At 42.1% G+C, this 21,437-nt stretch overlaps 1 protein-coding gene across 1 annotated transcript; it reads left to right on the plus strand.

The window, feature by feature from the left end:
* Positions 1-1,811: 1,811 nt before the first annotated feature.
* Positions 1,812-11,921, plus strand: slc22a21 (solute carrier family 22 member 21; the record flags this gene model as incomplete). Its single annotated transcript, XM_080749844.1, has 9 exons — positions 1,812-2,213; positions 3,823-3,926; positions 5,325-5,479; positions 5,919-6,090; positions 6,288-6,414; positions 7,251-7,348; positions 9,378-9,592; positions 10,293-10,475; positions 11,782-11,921. 9 exons carry the CDS (start codon positions 1,812-1,814, stop codon positions 11,919-11,921), a joined length of 1,596 nt encoding a protein of 531 aa, XP_080605970.1.
* Between the last annotated feature and the right edge of the window lie 9,516 nt (positions 11,922-21,437).

Consider the following 21,437-nt stretch of genomic DNA (forward strand, 5'->3'; position numbering starts at 1 on the left):
ACTAAATTTCAATTGTATTGACCATGTACTGTTCTCCATTTTTGTCTAATAAAATAATCAATCAATCACAATTTTTGAAGCGGTGAAAGCCGCTTCCAAGGAGTGGCTTTGTGTGTCCATATATGGTCATTCCAGTCCAGAATGAACAGGTTTTATCTGTCCCGTAGCTCTAGAACACATAGAATAAAAGTTCACCGCTTCACTTCGAACCGAGGTTTGATTTTTTTTTCTGTGTTACTTTTATAAATTATCTTACACTAAATTCTTTATCCCTTGATTTTTGTTACCCATTTTTTCACCCAGGGTCAATTGTCTAATGGAATCCTGGGCGCTACACTCCCTCTCTCAACCTGGGGAGAGCAACGGACTGACCTCATGCTTCCTTCTATGAATGAGGAGTCCAAGACGCTTCTTTTCCCCGGTTGGACGCAGCGCGTGGAAGGAACACGTTACTCCAACCAGTTCCTTTCCCCTCCATCGGGCGCCCCGGCTGGCCTGGCCAGGGGGATTTTATTACCTTAATAAACATTGTCATAAATACTTTATGCTTCCAGTCACTCGTTTAAAGTCTTCTTTCAATCACCATGATATGCGTTTTGTTAAATTATGGTCCCATATATTTAAACATTAACGATAAAATAGTGTATGCCGTAGGAGGGGCATGGCTAGCTTGATTGACAAGCTCCCAACAATGTATTGACCCACCCCCTGCTCTGTCCAAACCAATAGAATCAGGGTACCATTTCCTTTTTCAGGACAGGTTGTAGAAAGATTTAGGCTTCATTTACCCCCTTTACAGTAGAGTAGGCCTATATGGGCGTAGCTTTGTCCATCCCTTTTTTACAGTCTATGGGAAAGGCCCTTTCTGGGCCTAGATGCTAGCTGAAGATTACCCTGAATTGATGTCCTTTTCCCCAAACTGTGGCTGTGGGGAAAGTAAGACAATTGCTTCGGGGTAAAGCGAGACACTATCTCACATTACCCCAACATGATAGACAGGGTAAAACCTGATTAAAGGGTGTACCAAACTTTTCTCAGTTGATTATTATGTATTTTTCCCTGTAGAATCCATTTCTGCAATATACATTTTTGAATTGTGCTTAATTAATGAGATAATCAGCATATTTGACTATAGGCCTATGCTAATTGTCTCATTAGTTATGCACAATACAACAATATACTTTGCAGAAATGGAAAAATTACATAAGGATCATCTGAGAGAATTTTGGTAAACCCTTTTATACACTTTTTATAGGGTTTTTCCAGTTCTTTCTGCCCGTGTGCAAAATTATTTGACACTGGTGAAACGACAGGACAAACCCTATTAAAAATGATTCTGCTATGTACATGTTTGTATTGTGCATATTTAACCTGCCGACGGAGGGGGGGGGGGGGGGTTATGTGTGTGTGTAGTGTGTTTTAAGTGAAAAGAGTATTTGGATCACTTTACCCCCTTGATTTCTCTGGTCTGTCTCAGTTTACTCCGGTGCTGGGGTAAAGTGAGACACAAGACCACTATTTTTAAAACAATCATATTTTCAGACAGATAGAGAGCGAGCGAGAGAGAGAGAGAGAGAGAGAGAGAGAGAGAGAGAGAGACCATTGTCAAGAAAAGAGGCCACTTTTGCTGTGATTATAGGTCATTTGTCATCCATGTCCCAGTGGGGTCGTATAGGCAGCTGAGCCAGCTGAGCACTCGCTTAAAACGACGACCCCTCTCCCAGTCTCCTCTATCTATAAAACACTGCATTTACCACTAGCCCACCCCCATGCACTGAGTGTGCTCTGTTGTCCCTTTAGCCTACAACAACATGACTGATTATGAGGACTCAACCGCGTTTCTCGGTGACTGGGGACCGTTTCAGCAGACCGTTTTCTTACTACTGTGCCTGAGCATCATTCCAAACGGCTTTTCGGGTCTGTCCATTGTGTTCCTCGGCGACACACCGGCTCACAGCTGCCTGATTCCCGACAGCGCCAACCTCACCAACGAATGGAGGAACAGCAGTATTCCCTTGGAGGAAATAAGTGGCAGCGGGGGCGTCGTTGCGCTCAGCAGGTGCTCCAGATACAAACTAGACGTTATCACAAGTTTTTCGGAGCGAGGGTTTGTCCCGGGGATCGACGTCAACCTGTCCGACATTCAGCAGGAGGGCTGCTTGGACGGATGGGAGTATGACCGCGCCACCTACATCTCGACTATCGTATCAGAGGTAGAACCGCCTGTGTGTGTGTGTGCGTGTGCGTGTGCGTGTGCGTGTGTGGGTGCGTGCGTGTGCGTGTGCGTGTGTGTGTGTGTGTGTGCGTGCGTGCGTGCGTGCGCGCGCGCGCGCGTGCGCGTGTGTGTGTGTGTGTGTGTGTGGGGGGGGGGGGGGGGGCAGGTTAATTGACTTGACATCTAGACCTACTGCACAGTATGAAACAACATAGCAGAGTTAGAAACAGAGCTACTACCTTGGCTTTAAGTAGTAGCTCTTATTTTTCTTATACTATTTAAATCGTATTGAGAAAAGAAAATGCTGCTATTTGTTAAGCTTTATACCCTGTATATAAAATGACACAATGTGACATAACTCTGTTTACACAACAATGCTGTACCCCCTCCAACTGTATAGGCCTATTATGTTCCCCATTTTCAAATGTTTTTATTTTATTTTGACACTTGCTTTAGCAATAAACGTATGTGTTCTCATGCCAATAAAGCTCCTTTTGAAAACAAATGTAGGTAGGCGTTGTGTGTGGATCTACAAGCTCACAATGCATTGTATTCATTGCTGTGAAGTGTATTTTGTACATTGGCTGTTATTATGACTCATTCATTCCTTGGCTTAGCCTTTATCCAATAAGTCTAGCTACCTCAAAACGTTATGGCTTGGCACTGAGATTTTCTAGCACATGAATCATTAAAGTGGCAGTAAATTATAGTCTATATTTTATTTATAATAATAATTCAAATCTCTATATTCTGGTAGTAATTATCAGGGGGCCCGGGACACCAAGAGGGTCCTCAGAGTGGTAACCGGTCACTTCGCCAAAAATCCAACTCGCCAAATTGTCCACGCTCATTGGGCAGGCCTGTCAATGCTCCTGGATTCGCCAGGATGATTGGCAATTACATCTACTATGTTAAATATTTTCTGATGAGAAGTCATTATTAAGGATGTCTTACTTTGCTTCAGTCATCAAATTTGTACGCCTACATTTGGCATTTTACCCATGCTAGTAAAGCAAGCCTGATAAAAGTATCAAACATGCACAAAATTCAACAGAACACAGGAAAATATATCTGTTAAGAAGTTTTGGGGGGAGGACCACCAGACCCCTGTTGGGGAGTTAAGCGCACCCCCTAAAAAATAAATCTCCTGGATTCTCCTGGACTGACAGTCCAATGTTGACAACCCTGCTCATTGGCGAGGTGTCCTAGCAAGTTGATTTGGCGAGTTGGATTTTTGGAGAAGTGACTGGTATTCCTCAGAGTCAGCCTATCAAAGCTACATCATCAACTTAGCCATACGTCACAGGTCACGAGTCACAACCCATGGTCAATCGGCTAATAGGCTTTTTGTCCAAAGCGCTTTACAGAGATTGTGCATTACGTTCACCCATTCACACACATTCACACATTCATACACCGATAGCAAGGAAACCATGTAAGGCACGAACCTGCTCATTTGGAGCAATTGGGTTCAGAGTCTTGCTCAACGACACTTCGACACTAACTGTGGGAACCTTGCGGTTCTTATTGTTTCATCACTTAACATTTCACTTGTTTATCCTTTATCCTGTAGGAGTTCTCTCTTCTGCTTTATGTTTGTCTTACAGTGGGATCTGGTGTGTGATAACAAATGGAAAAATCCACTGACTTCTTCCCTTTTCTTCTGTGGAGTACTCACCGGCTCCTTCATATCAGGACAGGTATCGGACAGGTGATCATGTCATAATAGTAACAAGTATTAGGCGGTTTTGTATCGATGCCATCTACTATACAATCAGCAGCACTCACTTGATCTCTTGTAATGCTTTTCCATGTAAAAGTAGTGTTGTTTCCTTTGATCCACCTCTTGATTAAGTGTCCAGTGAATAAAGTAAATAAAGCAAGGGTATATATAGTATCAGATATTTTTGATTGATTGATTGATTGAATACTTTATTAGCAGTTCGCATAGGAAAAAAACACACCTTGTGTGAAGTGAGCGGTCCTAGCCAATCACAGCTCGTCCTGCGAAGCTTGGCCAATGGGACCCTGGGCGTACAACAAACTTTGAGCCGTTTGTGCCAAGATGTAGGCCATATCAGGCCAGATGTAGGCCACGCTTCAGTTTCCTTTAAGGCCCGGACATTTTTTGGGAAGCGGAAATTTTTGGGAAACTGGACATTTGTGAACACACCCACCAGTTTGAGAACCGGTCAAAGCCAGATGTTGGAGCTTAGCTGCTGTTCCAGGAGCACCGCTCAGAAACATACTGTACAATACAATTCAGATTCAAGGTCTACTAATAGGATTTAAACCCAAGGAAGCACTATGGCATGTTTACATCGGGGTCCTTTTGTACTCAATTCATTGATATTAAACACAGCACAATCATCAGGGGCTCCAAAAATCATGCTAGGCCCCTTAAACCACCACAGAGAACACAGATTTCCCCATGAGCTAGCCAGTGCCGGTTCTAGGACACAGGTGGCCCTATGCAAGATTATTTTAGGTGGCCCCCACTGACAGATGTGTGCATAAGTCAAAATGTTCTTTTTGGGAGCTTATTGACTTGCTCATGAATCAAGTACAGGCAGCCAGGCTTAGAGTGAAGTTGGGGATTATGGGGAAGGAGGAAGGGGGGGGCATATTAAAATAATAACGCTAGTTTTTGGATAGAAGATGGCATATTGTTATACCATAGTATATTGCCATAATGTAACAATATGTTTAAAAAGAATCTTCTTCCTGTGATGTGGCCCCCTTATTGGTTGTGGCCCTAAACAACTGCTTATATTGCTTATTTCCAAGAAACGGTTTACAGTTAACTGGTTTACGATGTCCCGTCCCTGTGGACTCTGACAAGACAACATCAGTGTTCATGCTAATAAGGTCAATACCTTCCTATGAAGTGAGCTATTAGTCAAGTGTGGTGGTTAATTGGCCGGCAGGGTGAATACCTCACACAGACCAGAGGAAGTAAGAGTTTAGCCAGCACGCCTTGCTTTGTCACAAATAAAACCCTCACTGTTTCACCCAGAGAGTGTTAGTGTAACCCAAATGGACCTTACAGCTGCGTATATTACATATTACATTAAATTATTAACTCTCTAATTAATTCTCTCCTCCACAGGTTTGGGAGGAAAATAGTGCTCTTTGCTACCATGGCAGTCCAGACAGTGTTCACTTTCATCCAGGTGTTTTCCCCATCCTGGGCCGTGTTCTGTGCCATGTTCTTTGTCGTTGGGATGGGACACATCTCTAATTATGTGGCTGCTTTCGTCCTAGGTATTTCAGTTTGCCTAGGGACTTTCAGAGCTATATGGGGGTTAATTATTCACCCTTTCCTTCATTGACTTTCTAGTTCTGTACTCCTACATATATGTGGCTGCTTTCGTCCCAGGTATTTCAGTTTGCCTAGGGTCTATCAGAGCTATATGGGGGTTAATTATTCACCCTTTCCTTCATTGACTTTCTAGTTCTGTACTCCTACATACTACTTATTATCCAGCTGACCTCCCATCCATCCGTCCGTCCGTCCGTCCGTCCGTCCGTCCGTCCGTCCGTCCGTCCGTCCGTCCGTCCGTCCGTCCGTCCATCCATCCATCCATCCATCCATCCACCCATCCACCACAAATACCATTCAGTGCTGATAATAGATCAGCTAATCAATCCTGGATAATGTAGCAGCCTATAGTAAATTCTCCGCTGTGTCTTTCTCTCAAAGGAACAGAGATATTTAGCCCAGCCGTGCGCACAGTCTACTCGACATTGGGTGTGTGTGTGTTCTTTGCCGTGGGCTACATGCTGCTACCATTGTTAGCCTTCTTCATCAGAGACTGGAGAAGACTTCTTCTAGCTACCACCACACCTGGCCTTCTCTGTGTGCCTTTCTGGTGGTAAGAAAACACTCAGTTTTATATCTTCTGTGCATATCTGCCAAGGCAGCTTTTTATGCAACCTCTGCTGTGAATGGTGTAAAATGTGACTACGTAAATATGTAACATTGTAAATATGAATATGACTGACGGCACTTTAACCATTCTTGCTTTTGAGCATGAACCTTCCCTCTCCACTGTGTTCCGTAATGAGGCAGGTTCATCCCAGAGTCTCCTCGGTGGCTGATCTCTCAGGGAAGAGTGGAGGAGGCTGAGGCCATACTGAGAGAAGCTGCTAAGAAGAACAACGTAGAGGCTCCGCAGGTCATCTTTAGTACGTTGCAGGTGAGATACCTTTTGGTTCTAATGTCAGCGCATATATTGAATAATGTATTAGAATGGCCCTAATCATTTGCTCAGAAGAACACACGCACGCACGCACGCACGCACGCACGCACGCACACACACACACACACACACACACACACACACACACACACACACACACACACACACACACACATACATACATAGCAGAATTGCACTGCAATCACAGAAATACACTCTATGTCCACTTACATCCTTTGTGATTGAATTGACATCCTGGTATCTGAAACTGCAGTTTTGATGATTGTAAGACTATATAAAAAGCTAACTGGGTTAATTATCTTTCCCAAATAAAAGACAGTTAATTTTAATTGTACATTGTTATACTCGCAGACTAGTACACATTGGTATTGACACAATTTGAATGTTCTACATCACACTCAGCATTACAGTATGCTTTATCTAATCATTCTGAATGCTGAAATTCATGAGAATAAAAATAGAAGGATCTTAAAAGGGTAATTGGAGTTGAATGTTTCTGGGGTCATTGTTCAGTGGCATGGAATCATTCATATCCGAGTGCACGTTGATTGGGATGGCAGCTTAGAGAACAGTGCCAACACTCATTAGCAACAGTCATTGCACTGTAATTAGCACAGGTTGCCAGTTTGCTGACTGTATTGTTCCCAGATGCTTTTATGAAATGTAACAGGTGGTAAAACGAATACATGTACCGGTAATTTAGGAAGTGAACCCCGGTGAGATGGAATGTCTGGGTATTCAGTGAATTCATTTAGGTTTGAAGTCCAACATGAGACCATGGATTCATGTGCACACGTTTTGCTGTCTTGTAGACAGACGTGAAGCCTGTGAAGAACGAGCCCCACAACATCTGTGATGTGCTGCGTACCAGAAACATCCGCTGGGTCTCTGTCACGCTGTGGATGGTCTGGTGAGTTCCTGTTGTCCCGGTGACCTCCTCCTCTGGTGCTGTGACACAGCACATGTCACACGCATTCCAATCTCCAACGTGCATCACCTCCAGCTGAGCCATTGAACAACAAAACACACAGCGATCAATCTGAACCAAGTGGACATTTATATAACTGCACAGCATGTTGTCTCCCCCCCCCCTCTCTCTTCCGTCTGTGAGCATTAATGTAAAAAACAGATGGATTAGTTTAATTAGAAAATTAACCATTTTCCATAAGTACTATGAATTCTCCCTATTATGTTTATGTGTTAGGAAAATAACTTGAGAACAGATGCAATGGGGAAAAGTGCAAGTTGCAAGCTACAAATTTGGGCAACAACATGAAATGAATATACCAAGACAAGACACTTTACATATACTGTAGAGCAGAGACCCCACCCTGAGCAAGCAATTTTGTGACAGTGGTAACAAAAAAACTCCCCCGTAACTGGAAGAAACGACCCAGGCTCTATGGTGGGTGTCCAGCTGCCTTGACCGTGGGGAGGACAGAAAGAGAGAGAGAGAGAGAAGGAGAGCAGAGAGAGAGATACAGGCAAATACAAGTACCGTAGTAACTAATAGTAAATATAATAGTGTAAGATAGTTTATAATATAGTATGGTATAACAATAATGTTAAATAGTATAGTGTGGTAGAATATAATAATGTTAAGATAAAATACAGTATAGTGGTATAATATAATATAGTGGCAATCCACAAGCATGCTCCATGGAAGCCCGGTCCGCAGTCACACTCTTGGTCTGCAGCTGAGGGTCCGTTTGTTATAGCAGTCCATAGAACTGTTGAGTGGGAGTCTGGGAGACACAGACAACTCCGGGGAATGGGTCCTCTTAATAACTCTAATTAGTGGCAATCCTTACTGGGGTGTGAGTCTGCACACCTCGCAGTGCGAGGCGTTGTGAGCTTCTGCTATTTTTGGCTAAAGTTCTCGGAATATGGACGCTAGGGTTCAAGTGGTTAATATAGAAAAGGAGAAAAGAACCTGCTATCACACAAAGATTTGGAGGACCCCCTATAGTAACTCTGAGGACCCCCTTGGGGTCCCGGACCCCCTGTTGAAGACCCCTGTTTTAAGGCTACTCTGCCAGCCTATGCCGGTACATACAGGATTCTTCCTGTTTGGTTGAAGTTTGCGTGATGCTCGCTCGAGGTTTCTATTATAGTTTAGGTGTTTTACCATGGGTGTTATACCATGGGATGGGTAGGTTTATCTACACAGTGGTTGGCAAAGTGCCAAGCGATATCGCTTATCTGATAAGACTTCTTATGTGTCGGGTAAACAAGCGATTCTGCCCTGGCATCGAAAAGACTATAGGCCCAATTCATTTTCCTGTAATGTTATGTTACAGTTTTACAGTTACAGTAGGTTGTGTTAAGATTTGCAATCAAAAGTCATGTAAGAGTTTAGTTAATGTACAGTATACAGTAGGGGCAGTTATACAAGGCACCATGGCATGGCATGGCTCATGTAACAGTATCCTCAACAGATCCTCTTTTTTCGTGGAACTTTACTCTAGGAACACAGATGTTTACTGAAGAAAATATCAACCCTTTTTAAATAAAAGTATAGAACTCAGTTGATAGGCATATTTCTGTTGGCATGTGACTTCCTAGGTATTTATTGTAGGATATTATATTTTGTTTCATATACACCACAATTTAATGTTGGAGGGGAAAAAAGTAGCTGAGCTAATTTTTCTATGTACATGTAGATAACTTTACAAACTACATTTCTCCAAGGGTAGAAATGTAGCTTGATCAAGCTACTGCCATGGTGAGCTACTGGTTGCTTTACAAGCTACGCTTTAAAAGTAGCTTCCCCAACAATGTCTGCTATAAAATATGGGACCTACAGTATTTTACAAAAACTGCCATAGATAATGAACGCATAAACCCCCAAATCATATATATTATCACATTGTGGAGCCTCGATAGAGTGCACAACCAAAAGTGATTGACTGATTTGAAAAGTTGTATTGCCTCCCCAGGAATATCCTGTCTATTGCCTACTTTGCACTATCTCTAAACACTTCCAACCTGCACGGCAGTGCCTACTTCAACTGTTTCCTGTCAGCTGCGATTGAGTTGCCAGCCTATGCCATGTCGTGGCTCATGTTTCGCTGCTGTTCCAGAAGACTGTCGCTCTTCTCCACCCTCTTCCTGGGAGGGGTGGTGCTGCTTTTCATACATACCATTCCATCAAGTAAGTCAAGTAATGTCCTTTTTATTTTTTCCCCTCACCTTTATTTGGCATCCAAGAAACAGCAGATGTTCTTCTGGTTAGAATGTTCACTGGGTTTAGTGAACACCCTCTATACCAGTGGTTTTCAGCCCTTTTCATATCAAGGTCCATCATTTATTCAGCAATTGAGACACTAATAAGATTTAGCCTAGCTCTCAGACACAAAATAAAAAAGAATATTTTGTTGTCATTGGATAACAGTTTGTCCACAATTCCATGCTGTATTGATGTGGTACTATTTTGGCAAAAAATCTGTGAAAAAAATGGGTATTGTTTTAAAGATATTCCTAAAAAGTATAGGAGCTGGGAACTTCTCCTTTGGTCCAGCCATTCCTGGGACTTGTGAGATACTGATCCAGTGAAGGCAAAGTCATTTGCCAATTGTGGGAGTATGGGATTTCTATTTTTATTTCTATCACCAACGCTGGGTGAAATTCACCGGACACCTGACTGTAAAAAAAAAAAAAGAACAGGGATGGGGGCAGGAAAACACACCTATACCATCTATGATGTCACTGAGCATCCTGAAGGTACCCAAGGACCACCCACCTCAGACATCATCAACATTATAAAAATCACAAACATAATCGTCCGGGTGGAAATCACCCACCGTTAGTGTTCTAGGGTTAAACTCAACTAAACAGTTCACCATGTTTTTCAGACTTGAACCCCTTAGCCATTGCTCTGGAGATGATGGGGAAGTTTGGGGTGACAGCAGCGTTTGCCATCATCTATGCCTACTCAGCAGAGCTGTACCCCACTGTGCTGAGGAATACTGCAATAGGAGCCTGCTCTATGGCCTCCAGAGTAGGCAGCATCTCTGCACCATACTTTATTTACTTGCGTAAGGACACTTCATTGCTTGACAATACACAATACTCAGTGGGGAACCACAATACAACAGTATGGTGGTTCCCCAGTGCTAGAGTTGAGAACCACTAGAACACTGACCTTCTCAATCTTTCACTTCAGTTTGGGTTAATTCTTTTCAGGGCAAAAGACAATTTATTAATCATACTTTAACTCATAATTCCATGTGTCATGTATCCGGAGTTTTAGAGCCCCATGTTATCTAAACCCTAGGACAATTTAGTGAGTTTGCTGCCACCTAAAGGTTAAAAACGCATCTATAGGGAGCTTGGTACACTAGTACTACAGTTATGTATGAATTTGATGATATATACATATATATATATATATATATATATATACAGTATATATATATATATATATATATATATATATATATGTTACAGTATGTTCAAGAAACCAGTAAAAGTTGTCAAGGAGCACTCGTTTTGACGTTCACCACACACTAATCACCACCAGATGGCGACGTCAGCCACTGGATAAGAGAGTTACGTCACGCTTTGAACTCGCCGCAGACCGGAAGTGTTTACTCTTTATTTACTAGCCTAGCCTAGCCTAGCCTAGCCTAGCCTAGCCTAGCCTAGCCATTAGCTCCATTGTAGTCACTTGGACAGGGCGTTTAACGTGCGCTTGCCCAGGCCTTACGGCCTGGGCATAAATATAACGATTGCATTCACCACGGCTTCGTAACTCGCGCGGCGCTCCGCCGGCCGCGCGGCCCTGGCCCGCTCTTCGCGGCCACTCGCGCCTGCGGCGCTCGGGGGCGAAGAGCAGGACCAAGGTCCGCTGGCCTTCGCGCCGCTTGGGGCTTCGTGGACCCAGGGGGGCCTCGTAACTCGTTTGGGCTTCGTGGATACAGGGGGGCTTCGGTAGCCGCTCGCAGTGTCGTGGACAATAGAGCGGCGCACCGCCTGGAGTACGTTGTATTGGCGACCGCTTGCTCCGCCCCGTGCCGCACCACGAGTGCTCCGCGTCTCGAATGTGCTGTTTCTCCAATATACTATGACATATATATATATATATATACACACACACACACACACATACACATACACATACACACACACAGACCCCACTAGATTAACCCACTTTGCTTTTCAGAAGACATGGTTTGTTTCGTGACCAACAACACTTAAAACTTAGTTCAAGCCGTTCACTTGAACCTTTATAAAGCCATGTTGGCATGTGTTTCGTTGTGTTAAATTACGGTGTAGTGAGTGCACCCTTCACACCCAAGCTGATTGTTTCACTCTCCTCTTTCTTTTCATGCTGTGCCACAGGAAGCTATTCCGTTTCACTGCCTTACATCCTCATAGGGAGTCTCACAGCTGTGTCTGGGTTGCTAAGCCTCCTTCTCCCAGAGACCTACGGAATGCCTCTCCCGGACACCATCGCTCACATGCAGCACTTCCCTGGGTGAGGCTGTATTTCTCTGTCACGTCGTAGCCTTAAAGGTGAAGTGCCATGATTTTTTCCCCCCCTAAAACATGATTATCAGGTATTATGATTATACTAGGAGGAAGATTTTTTTCCAAAAAAGTGTACAGGAAAAAAAAGTTAAAATATGTGGCCACACCCACCAGTTCATTAAGTATGCCTGGTTGTCATGGTGGGTGGTGACCCAGCTGAAGTTAGCTACACGTGTGTTGGGTGAGCGTGTATCAAAACAACATCCCGGTTCCAACAATGGAACAAGGGCGGAGCGCTTGTTTTCGGTGGAGATGACGGAGGAGCGCCGGCGTTATATTCTAATCACAATTTGATCTAGCTATAACAACAATCATGACAGCTATTTACTATAATCACTAATTCACTATGAAGTGTCTTTAATTATAATTAATAAAGTAAAAATAGTCAAATAACAAGGACAAATTGTTCTGCCCACAACCTTATCAAACCAAAATGCCTGTAAATGTAGGTCTATTATAAGTATGAATATAGCTGCAAGCAGCGATAAAGTGGCCAAGGCAAAAGCATCAAGGGAAAGCAAAGAAGACATCAAAGAGAAACTAGAAGCAGTGTTCTTCCGAACAGGTCAGGTGTTTTTTTTGGCCAACTGGTGACTCTATAACAGGCCAATGTGAGAAGGGTGGCATCTGTTCCTTGGCCTAGTGGGAATGTGTGTGCAAAATCTCACACACATAGCAGGCTGCGTTTGAGACAATTTGTTCAAAAAGGAGCAATCCTGCAAACCTTGGAATTCAATTTTAGCCAATTAGATAGAATATGATATCGGACAAATCCGTCATGATCACATCACTGTAGAGATACTGTGTACTGATTTGTGTGATTTTCTGTCTATAGCTGCAGAGCGAGATGAACAAATCTCAGTGAGAGTTGCAAGGGCCCCATAGCCTAGTGCAGTGTTTGTTATTTTTGCCTTTTTCTTGAGTTTTGCCTTTTGTTCCCGTTCCCGAGTTCTTCATTTTTAGATTTTTGGCAAAGTTTATTTTTGCCATTTTTGAATTTTGGGTTTCACTGTACAACTGCATGGTGGGGGCTGGATAAATAAAAATCTTAACGAGACACAAATTGCTTATTATAAGCAGACATGGCAACCCAGAACCCAACTACTGACACTTTAATGCAAGGACAACAGGAAATCAAATGATGTTTTTCAGGACAGCTTTTTCAGCCCCCGCCTTTTTCAGGATATGAACAGGATAACAGGGGCGGTGCCAGGAATAACATGAATATATAGAGATAAATAGTAATACTGAATAAAAGTACGAAGGTATTGGCATCAACTTGAATTTTTTTGAAAATAGCAGATCTACAAGCTCACAATGCAATGCAACGCATGAGCATTTACTGGAGTAGCCTAGAAGTAAGACTATACAAGTGAAGTATAAAATACCTCAAAATTATACTAAGGATAGTATTTGAGTAAATGTACTCAGTTACTTTTACACCCCTGGCATTGTAGACCCAGATGCTTGTGAAACATGATAAAGAAATAGTCATGCAATAGTATGAATTTCAGTTTATTTACACAAAGGATTTGCAATTGCAAAATATTTGGCAGCATTATTTTCTGTAAGTGGCTAGCAGAGTCAGACTTAACTAAACTTAAATTGTTTTTATTGAAAAACGTTGAGGGGAAGGCGGCTGGGGGTCAAAACTTGGAACTTTAGGCGCTCACATGGGGCTGCCGTCCTGTGGGCAGAGCAGACTATGGATTCCAATTGGGGGGTGTTGGAACCCAGCCAGCCTAGGTGGGGGAGGGAGAGAGAAATGAGGTGAGCTTCAGAATAATTACAGTTGAGCCACAAGTTAGAGAAGAGGTGTTCAATCTGCCCGTTCCACACAATTCAGAATAATGAACCCACTTACACTGCCGTTCTTTGGCTTCAATGAAGCAATCTGGGAGCTGGTACTGATTGTCAGCTGATTGTCAGATGGGCTTCAGGTGTGAGGCTGAGCTTCCCCTGCATGGTTTGAAACAATAAACGAATAAATGAATGCACTCAAACATCATTACTTTATAAAGAAACTCAAAGTCATTACTTCAAAATCAAATCAAACTAGGAATGAGTGTCACTGCGGCTGCTTTTTCCTACCCATAACCATAGGTCAGACAGGATTGTGTCAGTCTTTCTGCAGGCTCGCCATCTTTCAGATTCAGTTCTAGGCAATAAACCTGGCCTGGATCAAAGAAAAAGGCCAAATGAATAGAAAAACAACAAATTCAAATAATCTGCTGCACTACAGGCTTGAAACTAAATAATTCCATTAATCTCCCCAACTAGGCATTGGCATTAAACTCAAAATACATCAATTCAATAATCAACGTTGCAGCTAACATACAAGCATTACATTCCAAAAGAAATCGTTTAACATTTAGATACCAAAACCAAAAACAACATAACATTTCAGAGCACATGGTCAGCTTACCAAGTGACACATTGTTCCTCCATCATACACAGCCAGTGTATCGAGTGGATCAGGTAGGTATGTTCAGGTGAGGTAAATCTAAAAGACAAATTATAGTATGGGTAAGTATAATGAATGAAACTGTTAGAAATTGGAATAGTTGTTGGAATAATGAACAGTGTACAGACCTGCAGCTGCTGCATAATGTAGCAGTGAGTAGCAGCAACCACCAGCACCATGCGGCTTCAAACAATCTGAGAGGGGGGGAGTGGCCTCAACTCAACCACTATTTATACCCTTGCTTAAGAAGGTTGCCATGTTTGGTCGGGTTGCCATGTTCAGTTGCAGTACCAGGGTTTTCACAGCAAAATGTTGTAAAATGTATTTTAAATGCATGAGGTAAGGCTTGAACAGGGGACTTCTGGAATGATAGACAAAGGCCTTACCATGTGAGCTATGCACAGCTCTGCAGAGTGAGAAAATATTACTTTAAATGTTTGTTTTAGAAGTAGAAGAATAATTTGCATAAAACTTGCAATGTTGATAGAATTATTAAAAAAGCATGTTTCAATTTTAAAAAAATCCGATCTGACAGATCTTTAGATATTGGTCCAAAGTTCATGTAAAAAAAGTTCTGTGCACGTGACGCGAAAGTTCCGGAATAAAAGATGGTTTAAGTGTTTTACGAACTGCTCCAAAAGGCGGAAAATCGAAGGGCGGAGCTTACTTAACAAAGACACAGATGTCTTCAGCTTGAGTCAAGGCACGCGTGTAAGCAAGTTGCATGTCTTCAAACAAAACGAGGCATGACTTATGCCCCTTTAAAGTTTGAGTTTTCAAACGCTTCGTATAGCGCCCCCCTTTGGCCAATTGGAGTAAGATTGCTTTCAGTGATATTTGGACTAACCCTCGACATATTTGCCAAATGCCATGAACGTGTCACTTTGCATGTATTATTTAGAGGCAGAAGAATAATTTGCATAAAACTGCAACATTGAGTGAATTATTAAAAAATAATGTTTCGCTTTAAAGAAAATCCGGCCGCTGTGCGATGACCGTGTTGGTCCAAAGTTCATGTAAAAAAAGTTTTGCGCACGTTACGCGAAAATCCCAGGAGGAGATAGATTTTGACTGTTTTTCATATAATTCAAAATTGTGGGAGAGGTAAAGGTCAGAGGTCAAAAGTCAGAGCGTAAAAGTTGTTCGGCATGAGGAGACGCATACGTGTATACAGGTTTCATTGCTGTACCTGAAACAGGGCAGGAGCTACACCAGTTCAAAGTTTGCACTTTCGAAGGCTTCCTACAGCGCCACCCTTTGGCCGATTGTTGCGAGCTTCGCGTTTTAGCCGTTTGGCATAGTCCTCTGCCATACTGCCATGAACGTGTCACTTTGCATGTATGATTTAGAGGCAGAAGAATAATTTGCATGAAACTGCATTATACGGTTAATTATTAAAAAATAATGTTTCGCTTTAAAGAAAATCCGGCCGCTGTGCGATGACCGTGTTGGTCCAAAGTTCATGTAAAAAAAGTTTTGCGCACGTTACGCGAAAATCCCAGGAGGAGATAGATTTTGACTGTTTTGCATATAATTCAAAATTGTGGGAGAGGTAAAGGTCAGAGGTCAAAAGTCAGAGCGTAAAAGTTGTTCGGCATGAGGAGACGCATAAGTGTATACAGGTTTCATTGCTGTACCTGAAACAGGGCAAGAGCTACACCAGTTCAAAGTTTGCACTTTCGAAGGCTTCCTACAGCGCCACCCTTTGGCCGATTGTTGCGAGCTTCGCGTTTTAGCCGTTTGGCATAGTCCTCTGCCATACTGCCGAGTTTCGTAAAAAGCGACTGCACGGTCTAGCCGCTAGAGCAAAAGTGGCGGAATAATAATAATAATAATAATAGTGATGAAGTCCAATAACAATGAGTGGCCAAGGCATTGCCACTTCGTGGCCTTGGCCACTAAATATAGCTGCAAGCAGCGATAAAGTGGCCAAGGCAAAAGCATCAAGGGAAAGCAAAGAAGACATCAAAGAGAAACTAGAAGCAGTGTTCTTCCGAACAGGTCAGGTGTTTTTTTTGGCCAACTGGTGACTCTATAACAGGCCAATGTGAGAAGGGTGGCATCTGTTCCTTGGCCTAGTGGGAATGTGTGTGCAAAATCTCACACACATAGCAGGCTGCGTTTGAGACAATTTGTTCAAAAAGGAGCAATCCTGCAAACCTTGGAATTCAATTTTAGCCAATTAGATAGAATATGATATCGGACAAATCCGTCATGATCACATCACTGTAGAGATACTGTGTACTGATTTGTGTGATTTTCTGTCTATAGCTGCAGAGCGAGATGAACAAATCTCAGTGAGAGTTGCAAGGGCCCCATAGCCTAGTGCAGTGTTTGTTATTTTTGCCTTTTTCTTGAGTTTTGCCTTTTGTTCCCGTTCCCGAGTTCTTCATTTTTAGATTTTTGGCAAAGTTTATTTTTGCCATTTTTGAATTTTGGGTTTCACTGTACAACTGCATGGTGGGGGCTGGATAAATAAAAATCTTAACGAGACACAAATTGCTTATTATAAGCAGACATGGCAACCCAGAACCCAACTACTGACACTTTAATGCAAGGACAACAGGAAATCAAATGATGTTTTTCAGGACAGCTTTTTCAGCCCCCGCCTTTTTCAGGATATGAACAGGATAACAGGGGCGGTGCCAGGAATAACATGAATATATAGAGATAAATAGTAATACTGAATAAAAGTACGAAGGTATTGGCATCAACTTGAATTTTTTTGAAAATAGCAGATCTACAAGCTCACAATGCAATGCAACGCATGAGCATTTACTGGAGTAGCCTAGAAGTAAGACTATACAAGTGAAGTATAAAATACCTCAAAATTATACTAAGGATAGTATTTGAGTAAATGTACTCAGTTACTTTTACACCCCTGGCATTGTAGACCCAGATGCTTGTGAAACATGATAAAGAAATAGTCATGCAATAGTATGAATTTCAGTTTATTTACACAAAGGATTTGCAATTGCAAAATATTTGGCAGCATTATTTTCTGTAAGTGGCTAGCAGAGTCAGACTTAACTAAACTTAAATTGTTTTTATTGAAAAACGTTGAGGGGAAGGCGGCTGGGGGTCAAAACTTGGAACTTTAGGCGCTCACATGGGGCTGCCGTCCTGTGGGCAGAGCAGACTATGGATTCCAATTGGGGGGTGTTGGAACCCAGCCAGCCTAGGTGGGGGAGGGAGAGAGAAATGAGGTGAGCTTCAGAATAATTACAGTTGAGCCACAAGTTAGAGAAGAGGTGTTCAATCTGCCCGTTCCACACAATTCAGAATAATGAACCCACTTACACTGCCGTTCTTTGGCTTCAATGAAGCAATCTGGGAGCTGGTACTGATTGTCAGCTGATTGTCAGATGGGCTTCAGGTGTGAGGCTGAGCTTCCCCTGCATGGTTTGAAACAATAAACGAATAAATGAATGCACTCAAACATCATTACTTTATAAAGAAACTCAAAGTCATTACTTCAAAATCAAATCAAACTAGGAATGAGTGTCACTGCGGCTGCTTTTTCCTACCCATAACCATAGGTCAGACAGGATTGTGTCAGTCTTTCTGCAGGCTCGCCATCTTTCAGATTCAGTTCTAGGCAATAAACCTGGCCTGGATCAAAGAAAAAGGCCAAATGAATAGAAAAACAACAAATTCAAATAATCTGCTGCACTACAGGCTTGAAACTAAATAATTCCATTAATCTCCCCAACTAGGCATTGGCATTAAACTCAAAATACATCAATTCAATAATCAACGTTGCAGCTAACATACAAGCATTACATTCCAAAAGAAATCGTTTAACATTTAGATACCAAAACCAAAAACAACATAACATTTCAGAGCACATGGTCAGCTTACCAAGTGACACATTGTTCCTCCATCATACACAGCCAGTGTATCGAGTGGATCAGGTAGGTATGTTCAGGTGAGGTAAATCTAAAAGACAAATTATAGTATGGGTAAGTATAATGAATGAAACTGTTAGAAATTGGAATAGTTGTTGGAATAATGAACAGTGTACAGACCTGCAGCTGCTGCATAATGTAGCAGTGAGTAGCAGCAACCACCAGCACCATGCGGCTTCAAACAATCTGAGAGGGGGGGAGTGGCCTCAACTCAACCACTATTTATACCCTTGCTTAAGAAGGTTGCCATGTTTGGTCGGGTTGCCATGTTCAGTTGCAGTACCAGGGTTTTCACAGCAAAATGTTGTAAAATGTATTTTAAATGCATGAGGTAAGGCTTGAACAGGGGACTTCTGGAATGATAGACAAAGGCCTTACCATGTGAGCTATGCACAGCTCTGCAGAGTGAGAAAATATTACTTTAAATGTTTGTTTTAGAAGTAGAAGAATAATTTGCATAAAACTTGCAATGTTGATAGAATTATTAAAAAAGCATGTTTCAATTTTAAAAAAATCCGATCTGACAGATCTTTAGATATTGGTCCAAAGTTCATGTAAAAAAAGTTCTGTGCACGTGACGCGAAAGTTCCGGAATAAAAGATGGTTTAAGTGTTTTACGAACTGCTCCAAAAGGCGGAAAATCGAAGGGCGGAGCTTACTTAACAAAGACACAGATGTCTTCAGCTTGAGTCAAGGCACGCGTGTAAGCAAGTTGCATGTCTTCAAACAAAACGAGGCATGACTTATGCCCCTTTAAAGTTTGAGTTTTCAAACGCTTCGTATAGCGCCCCCCTTTGGCCAATTGGAGTAAGATTGCTTTCAGTGATATTTGGACTAACCCTCGACATATTTGCCAAATGCCATGAACGTGTCACTTTGCATGTATTATTTAGAGGCAGAAGAATAATTTGCATAAAACTGCAACATTGAGTGAATTATTAAAAAATAATGTTTCGCTTTAAAGAAAATCCGGCCGCTGTGCGATGACCGTGTTGGTCCAAAGTTCATGTAAAAAAAGTTTTGCGCACGTTACGCGAAAATCCCAGGAGGAGATAGATTTTGACTGTTTTTCATATAATTCAAAATTGTGGGAGAGGTAAAGGTCAGAGGTCAAAAGTCAGAGCGTAAAAGTTGTTCGGCATGAGGAGACGCATACGTGTATACAGGTTTCATTGCTGTACCTGAAACAGGGCAGGAGCTACACCAGTTCAAAGTTTGCACTTTCGAAGGCTTCCTACAGCGCCACCCTTTGGCCGATTGTTGCGAGCTTCGCGTTTTAGCCGTTTGGCATAGTCCTCTGCCATACTGCCATGAACGTGTCACTTTGCATGTATGATTTAGAGGCAGAAGAATAATTTGCATGAAACTGCATTATACGGTTAATTATTAAAAAATAATGTTTCGCTTTAAAGAAAATCCGGCCGCTGTGCGATGACCGTGTTGGTCCAAAGTTCATGTAAAAAAAGTTTTGCGCACGTTACGCGAAAATCCCAGGAGGAGATAGATTTTGACTGTTTTGCATATAATTCAAAATTGTGGGAGAGGTAAAGGTCAGAGGTCAAAAGTCAGAGCGTAAAAGTTGTTCGGCATGAGGAGACGCATAAGTGTATACAGGTTTCATTGCTGTACCTGAAACAGGGCAAGAGCTACACCAGTTCAAAGTTTGCACTTTCGAAGGCTTCCTACAGCGCCACCCTTTGGCCGATTGTTGCGAGCTTCGCGTTTTAGCCGTTTGGCATAGTCCTCTGCCATACTGCCGAGTTTCGTAAAAAGCGACTGCACGGTCTAGCCGCTAGAGCAAAAGTGGCGGAATAATAATAATAATAATAATAGTGATGAAGTCCAATAACAATGAGTGGCCAAGGCATTGCCACTTCGTGGCCTTGGCCACTAATAATGGTTCTTGTAAGTCCCAATTATTAAGTAGAATACTTGACCTTATAAATATATAATGTGTATAATGTGTTATGATTATTTCTTGTGTTATATGTTATGAAACATCGCATGTAGGCCTATTATATTACCTATTACACAGCGGAGCACTCCCTACCTCCGGTTCAGCCAATCACAAGCTTCCACTGCTGGAAGCGGGATGTTGTTTTGATACACGCGTTGGGTGAATGGGAAAAGGGGAGGGGTTGATTATCTCCAGATGTGTTTTTGGATCTGCACTTTGGACCCACAAGGAGGCAGCCTCGAGAAAGAAAATCCAAAATGCAAAGGGAATACGTAATTGCTCATAAAAACCACACCAGGGGGTCTAATGAAATACTGTCAACCTCCTAGACACATGAAAACCAGAAAAAGTACAAAACTATGGCACCACCTCTTTAACACCGGGGTAAAATAGTACTGGTGATGACTGGAAAAAAACAGTACCTTTTGTGGAAATAAAAGGAAGAGCTTTCAAAAATAGATTTAGTTTAATTTGATCTGAATGACAATCTCCTCTTTCACTACTTGTACTCAGTGAAAACATAATTATGTTTACACTGAATACTCAGTATATCATTTTCAGGTGCTCTTCAGCCAGGCCAGGTTATTGTTTCAAGTACATGTGACACGAGCAAAATAACTGAATGTGTTTTTGCTAAGAAAATATTCACACATTCACTTTGTTCAGATGCAGGTAGGTTGGACAGTGACAAATTAAGAGATCATGAACAAAAATTCATGAACAAAAATCCTGCACTCTGCTCTTGCACAACAGCATCTGTTTTATTCAAATTGACATGTTGCACGTTGCATTATGAGTCTTACTCTGACCCACAATACGGAAAATGCACTCGCTACTTCTGTACAAAAGTGTAATTCATGCAAAACCTCTGAACATGCTTGTATAATAAGAGCCTTTATGTATTTTATTTATTTTATTCAGTTGCTATTTATTGTTTTGATTATGTACAACTAACCTTTAGATAACCTGTAACTACATTTAAAGATTATCTTAAAGGCATACCATGTAACTTTCCCAAGTAGTGGTAGTGGTCACTAGCGGTATTGCAGGTACCGGTATTTCCAGTGTAGTTCCTACACTAACCACTAGTCCGAAAGACTACACCGGAAGTAGGAAGCGGGCACAAACAAAACGTGTC

Source organism: Nannobrachium achirus (assembly GCF_963921795.1).
Source record: "Nannobrachium achirus genome assembly, chromosome: 19".
Taxonomy (NCBI): domain Eukaryota; kingdom Metazoa; phylum Chordata; class Actinopteri; order Myctophiformes; family Myctophidae; genus Nannobrachium; species Nannobrachium achirus.